The sequence below is a fragment of the Monodon monoceros genome, unplaced genomic scaffold, assembly GCF_005190385.1.
Source record: "Monodon monoceros isolate NGI ecotype Baffin Bay Population unplaced genomic scaffold, NGI_Narwhal_1 Super_Scaffold_4, whole genome shotgun sequence".
In the NCBI taxonomy this organism is placed as follows: domain Eukaryota; kingdom Metazoa; phylum Chordata; class Mammalia; order Artiodactyla; family Monodontidae; genus Monodon; species Monodon monoceros.
In genome coordinates, this window is record NW_021703781.1 from 55,974,004 (window position 1) to 55,996,981 (window position 22,978).

At 40.5% G+C, this 22,978-nt stretch overlaps 1 protein-coding gene across 5 annotated transcripts in view; it reads right to left on the reverse strand.

Annotated features, from left to right (window-relative positions):
- The window catches only part of ARMH3 (armadillo like helical domain containing 3), a 171,737-nt gene that overhangs the window by 85,760 nt on the left and 62,999 nt on the right, over positions 1-22,978 (reverse strand). For all 5 annotated transcript variants that reach the window (XM_029245134.1, XM_029245135.1, XM_029245131.1 and 2 more), the window contains 2 exons: positions 3,543-3,625; positions 2,884-3,010 (listed from right to left, as the gene is read on the reverse strand). In XM_029245134.1, the coding sequence (XP_029100967.1) occupies positions 2,884-3,010; positions 3,543-3,625 (210 nt within the window). The remainder of the gene's footprint in view (positions 1-2,883; positions 3,011-3,542; positions 3,626-22,978) is intronic.

Sequence of the window (22,978 nt, forward strand, 5' to 3'; positions counted from 1 at the left end):
TGCTCAACACCATTATTCATCAGGAAAATGCAAATTAAAACCATAATGAGATATCGCTACACACCTGTAAGAAGCCAAAAAAAAAAAAAAAAAGCCGGCTAGGATATGGAGTGACTACAACTCTTGCATACTGTTGTAAGTAATGTAAAATAGTACAACCACTTTGGAAAACAGTTTGGCGGTTTCTTATAAAGTTCAACGTACACTTACATAATACCCAAAAATCCCATTCATAGGTATGTAATCAAGTGAAATGCAAACTTGTGTTCACATAAAACTGTGTACAAAAATGTTTACAGGGGCTTTATTTACAATCGCTAAAACCTGGAAACCTCCCAAATGTCCTTCCACTGATAAATGGATAAACCAAGCTGGCATATTCCCACAATGGAATATTATTGCATAATAAAAAGGAATGAACTACTGATACATGCATCAACATGGATAATTTCAAACAAATTACTATGTATAAGAAGCCAGGGCCTCCCTGGTGGCGCAGTGGTTAAGAATCTGCCTGCGAATGCAGTGGACACGGGTCCGAGCCCTGGTCCGGGAAGATCCCACATGCCGCGGAGCAACTAAGCCCGTGCGCCACAACTACTGAAGCCAGTGCACCACAACTATTGAAGCCTGCGCACCCTAGAGCCTGTGCTCCACAACAAGAGAAGCCACAGCAATGAGAAGCCCGCGCACTGCAACAAAGAGTAGCCCCCGCTCACCACAACTAGAAAAAGCCCGTGCGCAGCAACGAAGACCCAAAGCAAATAAAAGTAAAATAATTAATTAATTTAAAAAAAAAAAGAAGCCAGACTCAAAAGACTGTATGATTTCCTCTATATATTTTTTTAGAAAAGGCAAAACCATGCGGACATGGAACAGATCAGTGATTGCTAGGGATTGGGGTGGGTGGAAGAGTTGACCTCACAGGAGCGCAAGAGAAGTTTTTGAGATAGTGAAACCCTTATATATCTTGATTTTCTGTAATAATTACACTTCCATATGCATTTGTTGAAACTCAGAATTGTACATTTAGGGTGAATTTTACCATATATGTAAATTATACCTCAAAAAACTTGACTTAAAACAAATGTTTTTTTCCACCAGAAGTTTTCTCATACTTTATACAAAATGGAGAGCACTGAAACATGCCACCTCCTACTATTTGTTGTGTTTCATTTAGTGAAATTTTCACTTTCCTATTTGTACTTTCTTGGTTACCATTTTAATTCCGTTAGCAGATTTGAGCATTCCCAGATGTCCTCTCTTATCTTATTGCTGTGGCTACAAGGGTTTATCTCATTTGTGTATATGGCACAGTTGAGCAGATAAGTCAGACGTCTATAAAATATCTCCCCCACTCCAACTCTCCTTCCTTTCCTCACTGAAAGACATCTTTATTCATCTATTAATGGGTACTAAAGCCTCTGGGGTAGCTCTTCACCCTTGGAAAATCCTACATTCTTGAAAACAAGGACATTGGTAAAACCAGGTACATGCAAACCACACCAGGGTACTCTGAGCACCTTTTGCCAATGGGAAGTTTGCCAGAGGGTTCTCATGGAAGACTTCCTAGCTCCTAAAAAAAAGAGATGTGTGTCTTGATGTGACAGTGGGAACTTAATATTCTGAGGGGAGCTGACCTGATGCTAAAGCTATTACACTGAGAATAAGAGAGCAGGGAAATAGAAAAAATTCTGTTCTCCTAGGCAATCCTTTTCCACGGTTTGCTTCTACTCTTTCTCCAGGTATTTGCTACAAATCCCCTTTACCTTTCTCATGATACAGGAGTCGCAAGCAAAATATGAACTTTTCACGAATAGACCCAACGAAAGGGATAAAGTAATAATCGACAGTGACAGAAAGCAGGTCACTGGTTGTCCAGGGATGGGGGGATGAGGGACAGAGGTGGTAAAAGGGACATAAAGGGACACAAGGAAATTTTAGGGAGAGGATGGATATGTAAATTATCTTGATTGTAATGACAGCTTCATGTACATATACATATGCTAAAACTTATTAAAAATTGTATACTTTAAAAGAATGCAGTTTGGGACTTCGCTGGTGGTCCTGTGGTTAAGACTCTGCGCTTCCACTGCAGGGGGCGCGGGTTCCATCCCTGGTTAGGGAACTAAGATCCCGTAGGCTGCGTGGCGCAGCCAAAAAATAAATAAATTTTTTTTTAAAAAACGGTGCAGTTTATTATATATCAATTACATCCCAATAAAGCTAATAAGTTGGAGGTTTTTAATAGACCGCTTTATTGAGTGGCTTTCTGTTTCTGGGCACTATAAACACCTTTCAAACTTAGGTAGGTTTGAGTAGCCTCTTCACTCAAACTTACAGGGATACATGACCTCTTTCAGAAGTAAGTTATACTCATTACGGCTACAGAGTAAATTTTCAGTGAGCCAATTACCAAAAGGTTTGCAAGAAAGATTTTTATCTAATGCCCACTTCCTCTTGTGAGTTATGCTAAAAATACCTAGGTACATTAAAACTCCTTAAAACCCTGTACCTTCTCAAATCACACAATGTTCCCTTGGGATCCAAGCTCTTTTGTTTGCTGCTGTCAACTCCCACCCACTCTCACTCGGATCTCACTGGTATTCACTAAATCCACAAGCCTCCCTATTCTCTCTCTTTCACAAACATCAAGAAAGGGCTACAGGGATGTTAACCAGCTTTCTACTGAGATGAATTCTGAGTTCCTGAAGGCAAAGAAGTCCACATATACTTTCTTATTGCCTGAGAAAAGGAGACTACACAGTTCTGTGCCAAGCAAGGGCACCTAGCAACTAGAGGAGAATCTTATGTAGTCTTTTCCTCTCATATACCAAAAATCACAGCTGATGGGGAGAGAGGAATAAAAAGCAGACAGCTTACCCATGGAGTAGAGGTTGTCAAAGCTCTGGTGCATGCGGATAATCTCATAGTAGAGTTCATCATAACTACTGGGGGTGGGCAGGAATGTATCGCCATATGTGATAAACATATTAAATAGGTTCACAATCTAAAAAAGAAGCAAAAGCCCATAAACAGGTATCATACTATGAAGACCAGAAGGGTATTATCAGTAGTGTGCTATAGCCAGCTCTTATTGTCTTGCAAGAGTTAATTGTTAAATTTTCAGAAATTTTGTGAGCTGGTTATTAAAGTCATTATTAAAGATTAACTTATATAAACTTGCAATTCAATAAATTATATTAAAATCAAGTTATAAGTACTCAAAACTCACCACTACCTAATTATTTTCTACTTTTTAGTATTATCAATGCTCTTGAAATTAATTTACACCTCTTATATCTGTTTGGTGGGAATATCATATAATGGTGTGTTACCATTATCTCATGAAAGACCCCAGGTTCTCCAAAGACATAGGTGAAAGTGGGGAGCACCAGTGTAGAGATTCTGATCCAAAGGGAAAATAAAGGCCTGGTTTTCCCTATGACTTAATCCCTAGAATACCAGCTCCTGTCTCAAACCAGCCCACTTCTGCCTTAGGGTACAGCTCATAAAAATAAATATATTTTTTTGCTACTCACCATAAGGGCTAAGGTAAAAATGTTGTGTTTGGCCAGAAGTACGGTCTCATTTGACATAAGGAACTTCAGCAAATTTATCAAGGCTTAAAAAAGAAAAAAAAAAAAAAAAAAAAGAAGGAAAGGCATCAATAAGGTAATCAAAGCATAATCAATAAAGTTATTAAATGAAAGCAATGAAAGTAAACTAGCTCTACAGAAATCCAAAGAGGGCTAGAATGAGTACATCACAGCTACTAAGGACTTTTTAAAAGCAGACAAAGTAGGTGTATTTGAAGAAAGCACTGACCTTCCCAAGCACATGTCTGCTCATCTGCCCACAGGTTTTTAAAAATCTACTTTTTGCCACTTCGTAAACAGCAATTGAGGTCAGAACTTTGATTATAAAATGGACATTTCAGTGTTCCAAATTTATTCCTGCATGGTGATTTCCACATCATATTTGCTCAGTTTATTGAGTGTCCCCTTCTCACCCTAGGATGCTAGCATCCCAAGTCACTAAGTTTTAGTTATGTAACTGTTTCAAACATCACTGCTAAGAAGAAAATGTTTTAATTCTAACTGGTCAACAGATGTGCCAGATATACTGTAGAACCTACTGCTTCAGCTCTGTATAAGAATGGAGCTCATGGACCAGAGGGCAGACACCAGAAGCAAGAAGAACTACAATCTTGCAGCCTGTGGAACAAAACCACATTCACAGAAAGACAGACAATATGAAAAGGCAGAGGGCTATGCACCAGATGAAGGAACAAGATAAACCCCAGAAAACAACTAAATGAAGTGGAGATAGGAAACCTTCCAGAAAAAGAACTAAGAATAATGATAGTGAAGATGATCCAGGACCTCGGAAAGAGAATGGAGGCAAAGACAGAGAAGATGAAAGAAATGTTCAACAAAGACCTAGAAGAATTAAAGAAGAAACACCTAGAAGAATTAAAGAACAAACAGAGATGAACAATACGATAACTGAAATGAAAAATACACTAGAAGGAATCAATAGCAGAATAACTGAGGCAGAAGAACAGATAAGTGACCTGAAAGACAGAATGGTGGAATTCACTGCCGCAGAACAGAATAAAGAAAAAAGAATGAAAAGAAATGAAGACAGCCTAAGAGACCTCTGGGATAACATTAAATGCAACAACGTTCGCATTATAGGGGTCCCAGAAGGAGAAGAGAGAGAGAAAGGACCCAAGAAAATATCTGAAGAGATTATAGTCGAAAACTTCCCTAACATGGGAAAGGAAATAGCCACCCAAGCCCAGGAAGCGCAGAGAGTCCCAGGCAGGATAAACTCAAGGAGAAACACACTGAGACACAGAGTAATCAAACTGACAAAAATTAAAGACAGAAAAATTACTGAAAGCAACAAGGGAAAAACGACCAATGTCACACAAGGGAACTCCCATAAGGTTAACAGCCGATTTCTCAGCAGAAATTCTACAAGCCAGAAGGGAGTGGCACGATATATTTAAAGTGATGAAAGGGAAGAACCTACAACCAAGAGTACTCTACCCAGCAAGGATCTCATTAAGATTCAATGGAGAAATCAAAAGTTTTACAGACAAGCAAAAGCTAAGAATTCAGCACCACCAAACCAGCTCTACAACAAATGCTAAAGGAACTTCTCTAAGTGGGAAACACAAGAGAAGAAAAGCACCTACAAAAACAAACCCATAACAATTAAGAAAATGGTCTTAGGAACATACGTATCGATAATTGCCTTAAACGTGAATGGATTAAATGCTCCAACCAAAACACAGAGGCTTGCTGAATGTATACAAAAACAAGACACATATATAAGCTGTCTACAAGAGACCCACTTCAGACCTAGGGACACATAGACTGAAAGTGAGAGGATGGAAAAAGATATTCTATGCAAATGGAAATCAAGAGAAAGCTGGAGTAGCAATACTCATATCAGATAAAATAGACTTTAAAATAAAGAATGTTACAAGAGACAAGGAAGGATACTACATAATGATCAAGGGATCAATCCAAGAAGAAGATATAACAATTATAAATATATGTGCACCCAACATAGGAGCACCTCAATACATAAGGCAACTGCTAACAGCTATAAAAGAGGAAATCGACAGTAACACGATAATAGTGGGGGACTTTAACACCTTATTTACACCAATGGACAGATCATCCAGACAGAAAATTAATAAGGAAACACAAGCTGTAAATGACACAAGAGACCAGATTGATTTAATTGATATTTATAGGACATTCCATACAGAAACAGCAGATTACACTTTCTTCTCAAGTGCACATGGAACATTCTCCAGGATAGATCACATCTTGGGTCACAAATCAAGCCTCAGTAAATTTAAGAATATTGAAATCATATCAAACGTCTTTTCTGACTACAACGCTAGATTAGAAATCAATTACAGGGGAAAAAAAGCATAAAAAACACAAACACATGGAGGCTAAACAATACGTTACTAAATAACCAAGAGATCACTGAAAAAATCAAAGAGAAAAATCAAAAAATACCTAGAGACAAATGACAACAAAAACACGATGATCCAAAACCTATGGGATGCAGCAAAAGCAGTTCTAAGAGGGAAATTTATAGCAATACAATTCTACCTCAAGAAATAAGAAAAGTCTCAAATAAACAATCTAAACTTACACCTAAAGGGACCAGAGAAAGAAGAACAAACAAAACCCAAAGTTAGCAGAAGGAAAGAAATCATAAAGATCAGAACAGAAATAAATGAAATAGAAACAAAGTAAACAATAACAAAGATCAATAAAACTAAAAGCTGGTTCTTTGAGAAGATAAACAAAATTGATAAACCATTAGCCAGACTCATCAAGAAAAAGAGGGAGAGGACTCATCAAGAAAAAGAGGGAGAGGACTCATCAAGAAAAAGAGGGAGAGGACTCAAATCAATAAAATTAGAAATGGGGCTGCCCTGGTGGCGCAGTGGTTGAGAGTCTGCCTGCCGATGCAGGGGACACGGGTTTGTGCCCTGGTCCCGGAAGATCCCACATGCCGCAGAGCGGCTGGGCCCATGAGCCATGGCCGCTGAGCCTGCGAGTCCGGGCCTGTGCTCCGCAATGGGAGAGGCCACAACAGTGAGAGGTCCGTGTATCGCAAAAAAAATAAAAATAAAAATAAAAATAAATAATAAATAAAATTAGAAATGAAAAAGGAGAAGCTACAACAGACACTGCAGAAATACAAAGCATCCTAAGCGACTACTACAAGCAACTCTGTGCCAATAAAATGGACAACCTGGAAGAAATGGACAAATTTTTAGAAAGGTATAAGCTTCCAAGACTGAACCAGGAAGAAACAGAAAATATGAACAGACCAATCACAAGTAATGAAATTGAAACTGTGATTTAAAATCTTCCAATAAACAAAAGTCCAGGACCAGATGGCTTCACAGGTGAAGTCTATCAAATGTTTAGAAAAGAGCTAACACCCATCCTTCTCAAACTCTTCCGAAAAACTGCAGAGGAAGGAACACTCCCAAACTCATTCTATGAGGCCACCATCACCCTGATACCAAAACCAGACCAAGATACTACAAAAAAAAGAAAATTACAGACCAATATCACTGAAGAATATAGATGCAAAAATCCTCAGCAAAATACTAGCAAACAGAATCCAACAACACATTAAAAGGATCATATACCATGATCAAGTGGGATTTATCCCAGGGATGCAAGGATTCTTCAATATATGCAAATCAATCAATGTGATACGCCATATTAACAAACTGAAGAAGAAAAACCATATGATCATCTCAATAGATTCAGAAAAAGCTTTTAACAAAATTCAACACTGATTTATCATAAAAACTCTCCAGAAAGTGGGCATAGAGGGAACCTACCTCAACATAATAAAGGCCATATATGACAAACCCATAGCAAACATCATTCTCAATGGTGAAAAACTGAAAACATTTCCTCTAAGATCAGGAACAAGACAAGGGTGCCCACTCTCACCACTATTATTCAACATAGTTTTGGAAGATCTAGCCACTGCAATCAAAGAAGAAAAAGAAATAAAAGGAATACAAATTGGAAAAGAAGTAAAAGTGTCACTGTTTGCAGATGACATGATACTATACATAGAGAATCCTAAAGAGGCCACCAGAAAACTACTAGAGCTAATCAATGAATTTGGTAAAGTTGCAGGATACAAAATTAATGCACAGAAATCTCTTGCATTCCTATACACTAATGATGAAGAATCTGAAAGAGAAATTAAGGAAACACTCCCGTTTACCACTGCAATAAAAAGAATAAAATACCTAGGAATAATAAAAAAAAAAAGAATGGAGCTCATGAAGGGAAAAAAAGCCCTTAACTGTGCTAAATATTTAAACAAAAGCGCAGCTTGCTCTGTCCTCTCTCGACTGTGACAACGTTTACTGAAAAGGTCCCCTTTTTGCCTTGTAATCTTTAATGAGGGGAGACAGTGCTAAAACCCAAGCAATCTCAGTCATGAGACTGACTGCCAAGTCCCTAGGTTAACAGTGCAGCTTTAAAGACAGTTTTGCAAATAAATATTAAGCATAAAATAATTTACCAGTTGCCTTATACTCTCTCAACTAAGACTATAAAATAAATTCTGCTTCTCTGCCCATCATGACTACTGCCCCTGTACCTATTTCCCCTGTTTGATGGGGAACTATAAAGAAGGGGTTCAGCAGCTGCAAGTATCTGATGTTCCTTTTGTCTTCTCCCCCTCAACCCTTCCTACTTCCACAGACACACAAAAAAAGGCGTGACCTCTCCTTTTCTAAGACCATATCTGCTTCTTTGCCAGCAAAGAAGTCCATTCTCCCATGCTGTCTGAGCTTTGTGTGAAGTTTACTACTCTTAGAAAAGAGATGTGAGCTTTGATTTGAAACAGCAGGGAATGATGAGTAGAAGTAAGTCTCTCCAGACACTTGCTGCCTGCCACACAACACCCCTCACTCTCAATCCTCTAAAAGCACAAGTACAGTAAAGAAGCAGCAGGCAAAAGTACAATAGCTTGTCTATATTCTGTTTCTAAAGCCTGGACCTTCCCTTCAAATACCAAAAAAAAAAAAGAAGGCTTGCTAGGGATGAAGGAGATAGGTATCCTCATCTATGAACTCTTCACCCTGACTCAAGTTCTCTGAGGTTTCATAATGGAAAGGCAAATGATAGGCAGCTGGCCCTTTTGATGTCGTCTGTTAACAAGTGATCTATTGGACTGGACCCCAAAAAAGCTCCACGGGAGCCCATTCTGGATCACACAACCTGCTTAGCTCCTACTAGGAGCCCAGAAAATGAAGGGGACTGGCTAAAATCCACATAAAAATGACTAACCCAAGGGAATTCCCTGGTGGTCCAGTGGTTAGGACTCAGCGCTTTCACTGCCATGGCCTGGGTTCACTCTCGGGTCGGGGAACTAAGATCCTGCAAGCCGGGCAGCACGGCAGCAGGGGGGAAAAAAAAACAAGCACTCACCCAGCCCAAACCTCTCTCCTTAATGAGTAGGGGCTGCCCAGTCCACCCCCTAACCCCAGAGCTTAGAAAAGCCCTATTAATGGATAAATCACCTGACAATAAGACTCCTTAAACTCACCAGAGACAAGAGAAAAGGATGGGTAACACACGTGGCACTCTGCAAAACATAATGGCTAGATAGAGACAAAGCTGCTTTTGCACATATCCAATCAAGGAGGGCTTTTGTCCCAGGCACACACAGCACAAAGATGCAGCCTCAGAAGTGGTTATGTGGTAATTAAGGGGTAGAAAACCTGGAGAAAAGGAAGTGAGAGCAATGATTTATTGCTCCTCTGCTAGACTACAGCTAGTCTTGATCTCTGGGATTCAGAGTCAGGGATGACAACGTGATAAATATGAGGGGAGGAAGAGCAATTCTGGCACAGGCCAAGAGGTGGCCTGTGTCCCAATTGCCACAGATGTCAGCAGAGCCAAACAGTATTGAGAAGGAGAGTCCAGCACTTCAATACTCTGAGAGTCAGTGTCAGGGGAAACCTGCATTCTGCCCCTGACAATTCAGGTCAGACCCCCTACCCTCTTAAAAAAGCCAGGGTTTTCTTACCTGGAAGTTATTCTCTAGAGGGAATTTAACAAGCAGCTAAAATGAATAAAGCAACCTTAAAATTGGCTCCCACAAGCCTCTGACATCAGGGACCACGATTCCTCTTCAAAAAGGAATGTCCCAAATGTCTCATAAAATAATGCTTTTTTCCTTCAACATCTGACTTTGCACTCATTCTATCAACTGTTTAGTGTTCTATACACATCACTACACACACATTGTCTATCCTCTGACCTGACGTGAAGGGAGTTCAAAGTCTGTGAGGCTTTGACATAGCTGATTTTAGACTTTTAGAGCTAGAAAGGACCTTAGAGGTCATTTAATCCAACTCCCTCATTTTTTGGATTCGAAAACAACCCCCCACCACCACGCCAACTAGTTAGTGACTAGGCAGGGACTAGAACCTGGTCTCCTGGTTAGTGTTCTTTCTACCATTCCATTAACATAAGATTAAACAAATAAAGGTGCTAGATGCAGTCAAATGTTAAAGGGAAGGAAGCTTACGTATAAATGGTGTGCTTAGACTTCCTGACTATACTGTTACCAACGCTTCTCTAGACTGGTTTATATAACTTTCTCCACCTACTGGCTGCTCCAAGGTTATTTTCATGTATTTGATCCCCTCCTTTTCTTGGTCTTCAACTACTTATTAGAGTAAAGATGTTTAACGCCTCATTATTACCTTTCCTCTACTCACTCTCAACACTAAAACACACCCAGTAGCTTTTCTCAGCATAAACTGCCTCAGCAGGCCCTCTACATCAGCTCTTACCTCCCTCCTTTAAATCTCACCTTTCACACACCTCTATCTCCCTTTCTGTTTCTGCTTCCTCTTAGTATCTTTAAAAAATAATAATAATAAATGTCAACTAAAACTGTCCTATTTCCCTCACTCAGGGTTGCCTCCTTCAAAATTATGTACTGAAGATGGAATATGATCAGGTCTGGACTTCAAATGGAGCCAAGATCTCCCTTCTTTATGCAAAATCAGAACTGAAACAAACAAACAAAAGGCATGAGTATAAACAATTAATATCCAGGCTTATTCATAAGCTATTATGGTATAGTGCTATGAACAGGGTTTAACTGCAGGCCAGAGAATAGCCTTGGGCCAGGGGCAGGTTCAAGGACAGCAGAGATCTGGTACTCGGTGCCAACACACAAGTAGCACAGAGCTCATGTTGGCTGACTCCTGGCTCACCACTCTCCACACACACACATTTTTAGAAAACTGCCCTTGATCCACTTGTCCACTTGGTGCCATCTGGGCACATAACCAACCAAACTGTCACAGAAGTAACAGTACATAGAGGGAAGAGTTAAGGTAACTACAAAAGATAAGGGGTTGGTTGTATAAACAGTATTGTTAATTAGTCATATGTCTATAAGAGTTTGGTATCAAGTACAATACATGTTGTAGTCATTGTGAAGATAAGAGGGGCAGGATATACTTTTTTTTTCTTTTTAATTTAACCCTTTGGTTTACCATGTTTCTAATTTTTAAATAATAGTTTTAAAAGGAAGCAGGGGAGAAGGGACTAACACAAGCTCTTCCTCACCAAAGACATGATCCTTAGTCTGAGAGATTTCCAAAGAAAAAGGGCCTATGCTATAGAAACCCATTACTGTGTAAACAGTTTTGCCCATTAGGTGAGCAATGGCTACTCATCCACAAAACAGAATGGCACAGGGACTTCCCTGGTGGCGCAGTGGTTAAGAATCTGCCTGCCAATGCAGGGGACACGGATTCGAGCCCTGGTCCGGGAAGATCCCACATGCCACGGAGCAACTAAGCCCGTGCGCCACAACTACTGAGCCTGCACTCTAGAGCCCTCGAGCCACAACTACTGAGCCCGTGCACCACAACTACTGAAGCCCACGTGCCTAGAGCCCGTGCTCAGTAACAAGAGAAGCCACCGCAATGAGCAGCCTATGCACTGCAACAAAGAGTAGTTCCTGTTCGCCACAACTAGAGAAAGCCCACACGCAGCAACAAAGACCCAATGCAGCCAAAAATTAATTAATTAATTAATTAAAAAAAAAAAAAACAGAATGGCACAGCTTACTGCAGAATCTTTTCAGATGACAAGCTTGGTGGTTGAGACCTTCCAGGTCTTAACAGACAATTCTCATTGGCCCCCGTCCTTCACAGCCCCAGGAGTAGGCTGTCCCAAAACACCAATGCCAGATAGATATATCATACAGAGAAATGCATCACATCTTTCTGCTGAATGACAACAATTACAAGTCAATAACTGTGTCAGAAGCTCACACAAAGTACAGCGGTCCCTCGGTATCCACAGCGGGGATGGGGGGATGGGGAGCGGGGATAGGGGGATGGGGCATGGAGATTGTTTCCAGGACCCTCCACAGACACCAAACTCCATAGATGCTCAAGTCCTTTATATAAAATGATATAGGCTTCCCTGGTGGTGCAGTGGTTGAGAGTCTGCCTGCCGATGCAGGGGACACGGGTTCGTGTCCCGGTCCAGGAGGATCCCACATGCCACGGAGCAGCTGGGCCCGTAAGCCATGGCCGCTGAGCCTGCGCGTCTGGAGCCTGTGCTCCGCAACGGGAGAGGCCACAACAGTGAGAGGCCCGCGTATCGCAAAAAAAAAATGAATAAATAAAATGATGTAGTATTTGCCGTGTAACCTACACACATCTTCCTGTATAATTTAAATCATCTCTATAGATTACTTATAATACCTAATATAATGTAAATGCTATGTAAATAGTTGCCAGCATGCAGCAAATTCAAGTTTTGCTTTTTGGAACTTTCTGGAATTTTCTTTTCAAATATTTTTAATCCATGGTTGGTTGAATCTGTGGATGCAGATATGGAGAGACAACTGTATCTCAAACTTTCCTCTTTTCTACTGTGCTCCACCTGACACCTTAAAAAGAGACACTTAACTACAGAAATCACCTCCCCCAAACTGTATTCTCATCTCTTCTCAAAGGGAGAAACACAAAAGTCATAAATGGCAAGGGAGGTAACATTTATTAGGTGTCTGCTAGATGCTAGGCATCATGTAAAGCACTTAAAGTACATCACTCTCACTGAATCCTATTAATTATCCAATGAAGTAGGTATTAGTGGTCCCAATTAACAGATAACCAAACTGAAATTCAGAAAGATTAAATAAGTTACCCAAAGCCACATACTAGTTGAAGTTAAATTACATTAAGGGCTACATACCAAGAAGGAGGTCCATGAACTCCCCCTGCTGAGGTCTATGAAACTGTACTGGTTCCTCCTAAACTTCAGTTAAAAAAAACTCTTGTTGGGACTTCCCTGGTGGTGCAGTGGTAAGGAATCCACCTTACAATGCAGGGGACTCGGGTTCAATCCCTGATCAGGGAACTACGATCCCACATGCCGCAGGGGCAACTAAGCCCGCACGCCACAACTACTGAGCTGGCGCACCACAACTACAGAGCCCACTCGCCCTGGAGCCCTCGCGCCACAGCTAGAGAAGGAAAAACCCGCACGCCACAACTAGAGAAAAGCCCACGCATTGCAACGAAAAGATCCCGCATGCCTCAACGAAGATCTGACGTGCCACAACTAAGACCTGACGCAGCCATAAATAATAAGTAAATAAATAATAAATCTTTAAAAACAAACATTTGTAGAGTGTGCGGGAGCAAGCTATCTAGGGCCAATACCTATATTTGCCACCCAAAACCATAACTTTAGTCAGAACTCCACTTAATCAGCCCCTCACACATCCAAGTGACCAAAAGAAAAATCATGTAAGTTCAAGTCCATCTCTCTTGTAAGTGTCTCAGGATTTCACTCCACTGACCTAAGACACTTTAACCTGCACACTCTCAAAAACAAGAGGTTGAAAGCAAGGACTCAAGTATTCGTGCATCAGTATTCATCACAGCATTATTCACAATGGCCAAAAGGTGGAAGCAATACAAGAATCCATTGACACATGAATAGATAAACAAAATGTGGTATATACATAATTCGAATATTATTCAGCCTGAAAAAGGAAATTCTGACACATGCTACTACATGGATGAAACATGAAGACATTATGCTAAGGGAAAAATGTCAGTCACAAAAGGATAAATACTGTATAATTCGATTTATATGCAGAGCCTAGAGAAATCAAATTCATAGAGACAGGAAGTAGATTGGTGGTTGCCAGGGGTGTGGAGAGGGGGGAAGGCAGACTTATTGTTTAATGGATACAGTTTCAGTTTAAGAAAATTTTAAAAATTGTGGAGGTGGAAGGTAGAGATGGTTGCACAGCAATGTGAATGTACTTAATGCCAATGAACTGTACACTTAAAATGGTAAATTTTATGTATGTTTTACCAATTAACTAACAAGAGGCCAATGTTTTTCTTTCCACAGACACTAGCATGAGCCCTGCAAACACTCCATCCCAACTTTCTGTAACCTCAGTGTAACTGATGAGCTGAAATCTACATCATGGTACACAATACTGAGTATAGGTGAGTATACAAAGGTGTTTCCTTTTTGATGGGGAAAAGAAAAGGATCCAAATATACTCAATCAACAGAGAGCCATAGATCTTGAGCAGGAATGCAAATTGAAAATGAACACTGGACAGCCTTCAAGACAATACTATGGCAGTCCTCAGAATAATAATCAGTTTATAATCAAAGCTAACAATGTACCGAAGTACAGTTGACTCTTGAACAACATGGGTTTGAACTGCATGGGTCCACTTATATTTGGATTTTTAAAAATAAATGTGTACTATGGTACTTCATGATCCGTGGTTGGTGAATCCACAGATGTGAGACCGTGGAGAGGGAGGGCAGACTGTAAAGTTATAGGTGGATTTTTGACAGGGTTGGAGGGAGTAGTGGGCGGTGTTAGCACCCCAAACCTTCAACTTGTTTAAGGGTCAACTATACTAAAAATATTCTAGGAAATCCTTAGGGATCCTGGGTTTGCCTCCTAATCTTTTCTATTTCTACTAAATGAGGATCCAGAGACCTGGCTCCAAATACTCTTAACCTGCACTGAGTGAAAAACAGAGAAGTTGTGTCAGTGAAACATTTGAAGTATTACATTACACATTCAATAAGTTTAAGTTGTAGGGAAGTGGGTGCTCCATACACACTTGTTTCTTCATTGGAAAGTCTTTTCCACCAGGCACTTTGAAAATTAGTTTCTGGGTTTGCTTTCAGGAACTACAAATTGGCAGCAACTGCTGCCTCTTTTTTTTTTCTTATTTATTTATTTATTTATGGCTGCATTGGGTCTTCATTGTTGGGTCTTAGTTGCTGCACGCAGGCTTTCTCGACTTGCGGCGAGCAGGGTACCCCCTCTCAACCGCTACTCTTCGTTGCAGTGCGCGGGCTTCTCATTGCAGTGGCTTCTCTTGTTGCAGAGCTTGGGCTCTAGGCGCACAGTCCTCAGAAGTTGTGGCACGCAGGCTCAGCAGTTGTGGCTCACGGGCTCTAGGGCACAGGCTCAATAGTTGTGGTGCATGGGCTTAGTTGCTCTGCGGCGTGTGGGATCTTCCTGGACCTGGGCTCAAACCCGTGTCCCCTGCATTGGCAGGCAGATTCTCAACCGCTGTGCCACCAGGGAAGTCCCCAGCTGCCTCTTTTGACTCTGTACTAGAGGCAAGTGTCAGGCTCCTACTTAGCTCTGGCGCTAGTTTCTTTCCTTGGAGAGTCTTGTGCATCAAATATGGCAGCAGTGTACAGACGTTCTGACTTTTCTGTATGCAGACTCAAGTGGAATAAAGCAGAGTGTGCAGGTTCTGGGAAGTTGCGCCAGGAATGAGTACCTTGATGGTTCCCTGAGGCCCAAGTGAATTCCCAGAGGCAAAAGCAGCCAATCTGTTTCTCAAATGAGAAGAGCTCAGTACCACCCACCTGAGAATCCTGCTGTCTTACACTGGGCCCTCTCACTCCACAAGGAACCTTGTTCACAGAACTGTTCCTAGCATTAATGTACCCTACACAATGAGGACTTTCCCAGACTTTTTTCTATCCTGCTTTGAATTCAAGGGGAGGAGAAGAAGGTAGCAAGTAGTAAGCAGCAAACCATGTTGCAATGTAGGAGAGTGGAATGAATAATGGATATGGGAACTTCTCCAGAACTAAAACCTGTCCCAGACATTGAAGTAAACCAGGTGCAGAGAGGAACAAGCCAACCACAGGAAGATACAATTAAGTGGTAGCTCAGCGCCTGTCTCAGAGAAGCAGAGGGGAGGTTTAATTACAAAACCAAGTGAATGACATTTAAATAAGATTAAAAACAGGAAGGAGACACAGAGCCTCCAGCAAAGCACAAATAAATGTCTCCAAAGAATCGGGTCAGAGAGAGCTGTCTGTTTGAACAGCTTTTACATGCTATGAAGAGAAAGAGATAGAAAGCAAAGACAGGACTCATCTAGGCCCTATTTTGTGGCCTGGCATGGAGCTAGGATGAGATGCCACAGATCCCAGGTCAAAACCCGATCATTAGGGGATATGGATAATTTCACAGTGACTGACAGAAGAGAAATATTTAGCTCCTCACTTGCTTAGGAGAGAGGTAGAAGAACTCAAATGACAGGCTAGAAATAGCACTAGTGTAACAAGTCAATGCCTCCAAAACCCCAGAGGCACTATAAACTCTAGCCAATTCTAGCATCTCTGGACAAAATCACCAATTACTCAGGGACATTGCCAGCAATCAGCAGGCTCATTGCCGGTCAGCCAAGTGGCACAGGAAAGACTCAGAAACCAACACTTACCAGCAGAATAATTTAAAAATACACTAGGTGGCTTCTCAGAATACAGGCAACTGTCTGGCTGCAAACCCAAGCACCTCACTGAAACTGAGACCAATGAATCAAACAAGAAAATGAAATGGCTTTGGCTGTATGCTATGAGCCTCTCCAGGTGAACAGAGCACAAAAGTTAGTATATCCAGTGGGAGGATTCTGGGAAGGTGGCAAAGCATGAAACACCAGGAATCTCTCTTCCCACCTAGGCAATAACTGCACTGGCAGAATCTGTCTGATGTAACTATTTTAGAACTCTGGCCTCTGATGAAGGTTTGCAACTTCCAGAGGAAAACTTGGATGGTAAATTTGGTTCATTTTGGTCAATTTCAACTCTTAGTACATTAGCAGCTACCTATCACCCAATCCCAGGCCTGTGGTAAGCAGCTGTGCACCTGTTTCTGAAGCAGCTTGCACACAGCTTGCAGGAGCTAGGGTGGGCAAAAAGGGCCCTGTCTTCCAAATACTGGGGATCTGTGCTATGATCACTGATTGCTGCTTCTGATCACAGAGGTGCAGACAAAGAGGTGGCCAGCCATTTTTGTTGCACCTCCCCTCATTGTTGCAAGCCCTTCCCCCTCCTGTTAAGTGACTTCCAGATTTAACGGGCTAGTGCCCCTTTTTTCCCCACCTTCGTTTTTTGCTTTTCCCCTTTCAGGAGCCAGACATTAAAAACTAGAATATTCGACACAAATGAACCTATCTAAGAAACAGAAACAGACTCACAGACCTAGAGAACAGATTTGTGGTTGCCAAGGTGGGGGCGGAGGGAGTAAGGGAGGGACAGATTGGGAGTTTGGGGTTAGCAGATGCAAACTATGATATATAGAATGGATAAACAACAAGGTCCTACTGTATAGCACAGGGAACTATATTCGATATCCTGTGATAAACCATAATGGATATACATATGTATAACTGAATCACTTTGCTGTACGGCAGAAACTAACACAACATTGTAAATCAACTATACTTCAATTTAAAAAAAAAAGGTAAATACTAGGATAATATAAACATTAACCAAGAAGGCATTCAGAAGTAAAAAAAACTAGGACATTCAGAAACAACTGCATATTCAGGGAAAATTAGAGAGTGACTGCACATGCCCAAGAAAAGGCTCAGAAGAGACCTAAGAAAACATTAAGTTTACACCTCAGGCTGATCCTCAGCACAGAGACAGCCTACAATCGAAAACAAAAACAACAGGGAATTCGCTGGTGGTCCAGTGGTTAGGATTCCGCGCTTTCACTGCCAAGGGCTTGGGTTCAATCCCTGGTCAGGAAACTAAGATCCCACAAGCCGCGCAGTGCAGCAAAAAATAATTATAATAACAAAAAAATAGCTAAATCTGCAGGAAGGGGGAGAATCTGATTTCTTGAACCTTGAGGACATTATAAGTAAAATAAGCCAGTCACAAAAAGACAAATACTGTATGATTCCACTTACATGGAGTACTTAGAGTAGTCAAAATCATAAAGACAGAATAGTTTCAGTTTTACAAGATGAAAAGATTTATGGGGAACGATGGTGGTGATGGCTGCATTACAGTGTGAATGTATTTAATACCATTGAACATACACTTAAAAATGGTTAAGATGGTAAATTTTATGTTTTGTGTATTTTAGCACAATAATAAGTCAGTACGTCAACAAACTGCACTGTCTAAAGGCTCCACACCCCTCTAGATGAACTGGAAAAAAAAACAAATCCTTTCTTTAAATGGAAGTTAGGTTCTGTCTTACCATTTTCCTTGCTGTTAAAGTGTATCTGCTAAAAGAGAAAATAAAATTCTCAACTATCTCCAATTCCCCCTTTACTTGGGGACACTGCAATCCTCAGAGTTACCACCCACCCTCTTTACCATGAAAATGAGTTTTTATGTGAAAGTTCCCATATGGAACTTAGACTCAGAAATGCAAGATCCCATACACCTCATTTCTGTGCAGCTGCCTCTAACTAAGCATGCTCAGAAGCTACTGGCTTCTTCTAGGGCCCTATACCACCTGCTTATTTTTTCCAACATTGCCCAATTGAAAGGTAGTCAAAAATCACCCTTGAAGAAATCTAGTAGTCAAAGAGACCATGTCTCAGTGGAGCCATCTGATGTAGAACCAAGAACTTTACTTTCTTGGTTAAACCAAGAAAGTGGTTTTAGGGAAAACCACTAACAGACTTGTCCTGCTCACTTGAGATCCAGGGGACGATACCTTATGAAACCAAATGATACTTTCCTATACAACCAGTACAGACAGAGCAACAAAAGTACAACTATTCTTTCCTCTGCCTCTTTTAGTTGACAAGATGCTAATGGGCCTATGAGAGGTGACATTTCTCTGGATAGGAAGTGCCTTCATGTGCAGAGAAAAGAACAGAGATTTCTCACTCTTTTAAGGGGCTTTTAGGTGGGAATCTTTTTCTCCCTCTAACAAGCTAAACTTGTTGGAAATTCTTATCTTTTGCTTTTGCCAAGTTTCTAAGAGAAAGATTCAAAATAGTATAAATTTTGGATTTAGCCAAATGTGATGATTTGAAGGAAAAAATGGTTTCCTGGCATTCTTTTTCAATCCTGGGACTTTGTACACTGCTATACAGAATCTTTCATAACAAAATTATGAAAAGAGAGAAATACCTTCTAATGACCCTATATTAGAACATTCTAATTTTGAGAGGAACTGATTATCCACAGAAGAAAGAAGCCTCCATGTTTTTGCACATGGAAGCTAGAGCAGTCTTAATTAGGCACACCAAGCCTAGAATACATCTTGTAACATATTCCCCTAAATCAGAGAAAATTGGGGGGAAATAGGAAGAACAATTTAAAAAGCAATTTTAAGAACAAAATAGCAATAACAGCTGCCAAAATTCCTCTTCCCATATACTCTGTTTACTGCTATGTTCTTTCCCACCTGGATACCCTCTTCAAAACTAAAAGAAACAATATTATAGAGTTATATAAGATATCACCATTGGAGGAAGCTGGGTGAAGGTTACAAGAACTCTCTGTACTATTTTTGCAACTTCATGTGAGTCTATAATTATATCAAAATAAAATGTTTAAAAAAGTAACTAAACTAAAAGAAGCAGACAATTAAAAACTCAAAGGATAGTCTCTCCAAATCAGGAGGGGTTGGCAATCTGTCAAAGCTATACCTATACAAGAACTGCCAAAGAAATCTACAGCTCAGGTCAGTCTTTCTCTTGATAATTTTCAATCCTGTATAACAACAACTACAGTATAACAAGCTCCCAGTGAAAGGCTCTCAAGTCCCAGTCTCAAGGTGTACCTAACCATGAAGTCATAGGCTTCTGTCAGTGATGAGAGTGCCAGCTGGATCCAGAAAGTTGTGACACCCTCTGGGTTTTCTATTTTTCCCAGTAAGTATCAGAAAGGTCAGGCCATGTACAGTTTCTCTCTTTTTCACAAAGCTGTGAATGCTTTGGATGCTATTTAGCACAGTGAAGCTGAACAGATTGTTTTGGGGGCTTTGGGGGCCCCTCTTTCTGCAGGGAGGCAAATGTTGCCTAGTGATCTGCTTCTGAGCTTAGGAGTCAGAAACTCTAAGTTCTAACCATGACTCTGTTTAGTGTCTTGTTCCATTATCCTTAGCAAGTCACTTACCCTTCTATACATTCTCCAACAAATGGCGATAAAAATAATGACTTATCACCCAGGGATGCAGCAGAGGGAAAGGGTAAGGACTGTGATCCATAGATAAATGTCAAATATAAAACGCCAATATAAACCTGCCTTTAAATCAACCCATGTTTTCAGACTGTGGAAAGCTACACTATTTAAATGCAGGCTGCCTCCCCAATGCCTCTTCTGCCTGCAGTGGAAGTAAAATAAGCTGACTCCATGAAGTTCTGTTCAAGTATTTCCCTCTCTAACAACTACATGCTTGCCTCTAAACATTCTGCTCATTACTTGGTTAATGGCTTAGAAACCATCTAAGTTTCCATTTTCACTTGGTTAAAAGCAATCCATCTATCTGTAGGTAAGGAAGAAAGAGACAAAGGAAAGAAATTATCACTGCTCCCTTTTACAACAACAACTCAAATAAAAAGGTGGGAAGAAGTGAGAGAGTAGCACTGACATATACACACTACCAAATGTAAAATAGATAGCTAGTGGGAAGCAGCTGCATAGCACAGGGAGATCAGCTCTGTGCTTTGTGACCACCTAGAGGGGTGGGATAGGGAGGGTGGGAGGGAGGGAGAGGGAAGAGATATGGGGATATATGTATACATAGAGCTGATTCACTTCGTTATACAGCAGAAACTGACATAACATTGTAAAGCAATTATACTCCAATAAAGATGTTAAAAAGAAAGAAAAAGATACATGACAATAAATATTCTAATTTTTTTTTGAGGTCCAAACACAACATTGTGCTGCTTTAAGAGAATGCTGATTCATCATTAATGGAAATTCTACATACCCATGCATCCATTCATTTATCCATTCAAATGTCTTCTGAGCCCCTATTACAAGCCAAGTAGTGTGCTAGGAATAAAACAATGATTAAAACACAGGCCCTGCCCTCCAGGAATTTTTTTTAAGAGGAAAGATAGATATTTAAGCAAATCATTGTACAGACATATGCAAACATAGCAAAACAATGTGATATGCTCAAATAGAAGCCCAAAGTTCTGTAGGAATGTATAGGAAACACACATAGTGTGTTTGTTTCCTGTGTAGGAAACAAAACATAGTGACTAACAAGGTCTTTAGCCTCCAGAAGTTGAGAGAAAATACTAAGCTAAAGTTCCCAGGAGGAATGCAGCACAGTCAGTAAATAAAGAAAAACTATTTAACCAAGTACTAAGATGTTCTGTGAAAACAGAATTGGGAGGCCATGGAACCTAAAATTAAGACAGGATTCTTAACATGGGAACATGGATGGGCTTCAGAAGAAGGTCCATGAACTCTCTGTATATGCAAAATACGTATGTGCAAATGGACATTTTTCCAGATGCAAAGATCATATCTTTCATTATATTCTCCAAGGTAAAGAACTATTTCATCTTACCCTAAAACTCAGTTATCTGACTCAACTCTCCTGTCTTATCAGAGGAGAGTTTTAAGACCTAACCTTTTACTCAAAATAGGAGATCTGGGTAGCCTAGAGGTCAGAGAAGAGCTTTTGAACTTTCCATAACTTGGTGGAAAATAGTAACTGCTGAAAATAGGGCAATGAGAAAGGCAAGACTTCTTCCTTTCTATATTCAAGTTGAGGTTAGTCTAAATATATTTCTGCACGTACTCAGATACCATGGTGACAGGCATCATATAAATAGACAGTGGCAGCAGGGAGTAGGTCACAGATTATATCTATAAAACCAACATATCAGGCAGGATTAAACCCCCAACTAGTACAGCTGGCTCCTCCTCATCCATAAAACCAAGCCTGAGAATTCCATATGGGAATTTGGAGCGGGACCTCTGGCTACCTCCCCAATAACAAAGAGCTACTGTAGTCAAACAGTATAAGAATAAACATCACCACTCAAAGTGCAGTGAGACTAAACGCTCCCATTCCAAATAACAAAAGGCATCTGCACCCCAGTCCACTGCTTCCTAGACACCCTAGGTCTCCCGTGTGTCTGACCTAACAACACATGCCCTACCAGTTTTATTTATAAGTATAATTCAACTAATGCTTGCAGCACATGTATGGGCAAGCATCTGTACGTATAAGCATATTTGCCATGATGAGTTTCACACACCTCCCTCAAATCCATAAGTCTAGAAGGCAAAGAAAGAGTGAAAACACGGGCAAGCCAACATATGAGGGGCAGTACCAGCCAAGGAGTGGGTGGGTCCTCCACAGCCACATTTATATTCACTGACTGCAATATTATACATTACTATAGGCTCTGATGCATCAGATGTAGTCTAGTATTTTGCAGCTTTCCTTAACACCTGCTGCTCTGCATCTCACTGTATATACTCCATGTATGAACACAGGGAGCCAGGTTCCAGGAGGGCTCACCCAGTCTACGTATGAAAAGGAGCTAACCTCACTTGGCAAAGAACTCTAGTACAAATGCCTATGCCTTAGGAAAAAGCAGCCATCCAACTCTCATCAACGACACTCATATACACCTCTTCTCAAAGTATCAAGGGCCTTAGAATGCCAGTCAGTCAGTCTTGAGGTGGCAAATAATTTTTTTTTAAGTCTTTACTGAATTTGTTACAATGTTGCTTCTGGTTTTTTTTTTAATGTTTTAGGGGTTTTTTTTTTTATGTTTTGGTTTTTTGGCTCGGAGGCATGTGGGATCTTAGCTCCCCGACCGGGGATCGAACCCGCACCCCCTTCATTGGAAGGCAAAGTCATAACCACTGGACTGCCAGGGAAGTCCCAAGATAGCAAATAATTATACATAAAGCTGGATACGACATAAAGTACTCAAAGAAATAAAGTCAACTGACCAACATAGGATAAAGAATGGTCTCTTGCCTCATAGTTTTCTAGCTAGGTTAGTGAATGCTAAGATCCAGAAAAGATAAATATAAAAGACACTTTTTTATCTCTTTAAAAGATAATTGCCTCTTTAAATAAAAATGACAGAAATGTATTTTGGGGTTCAT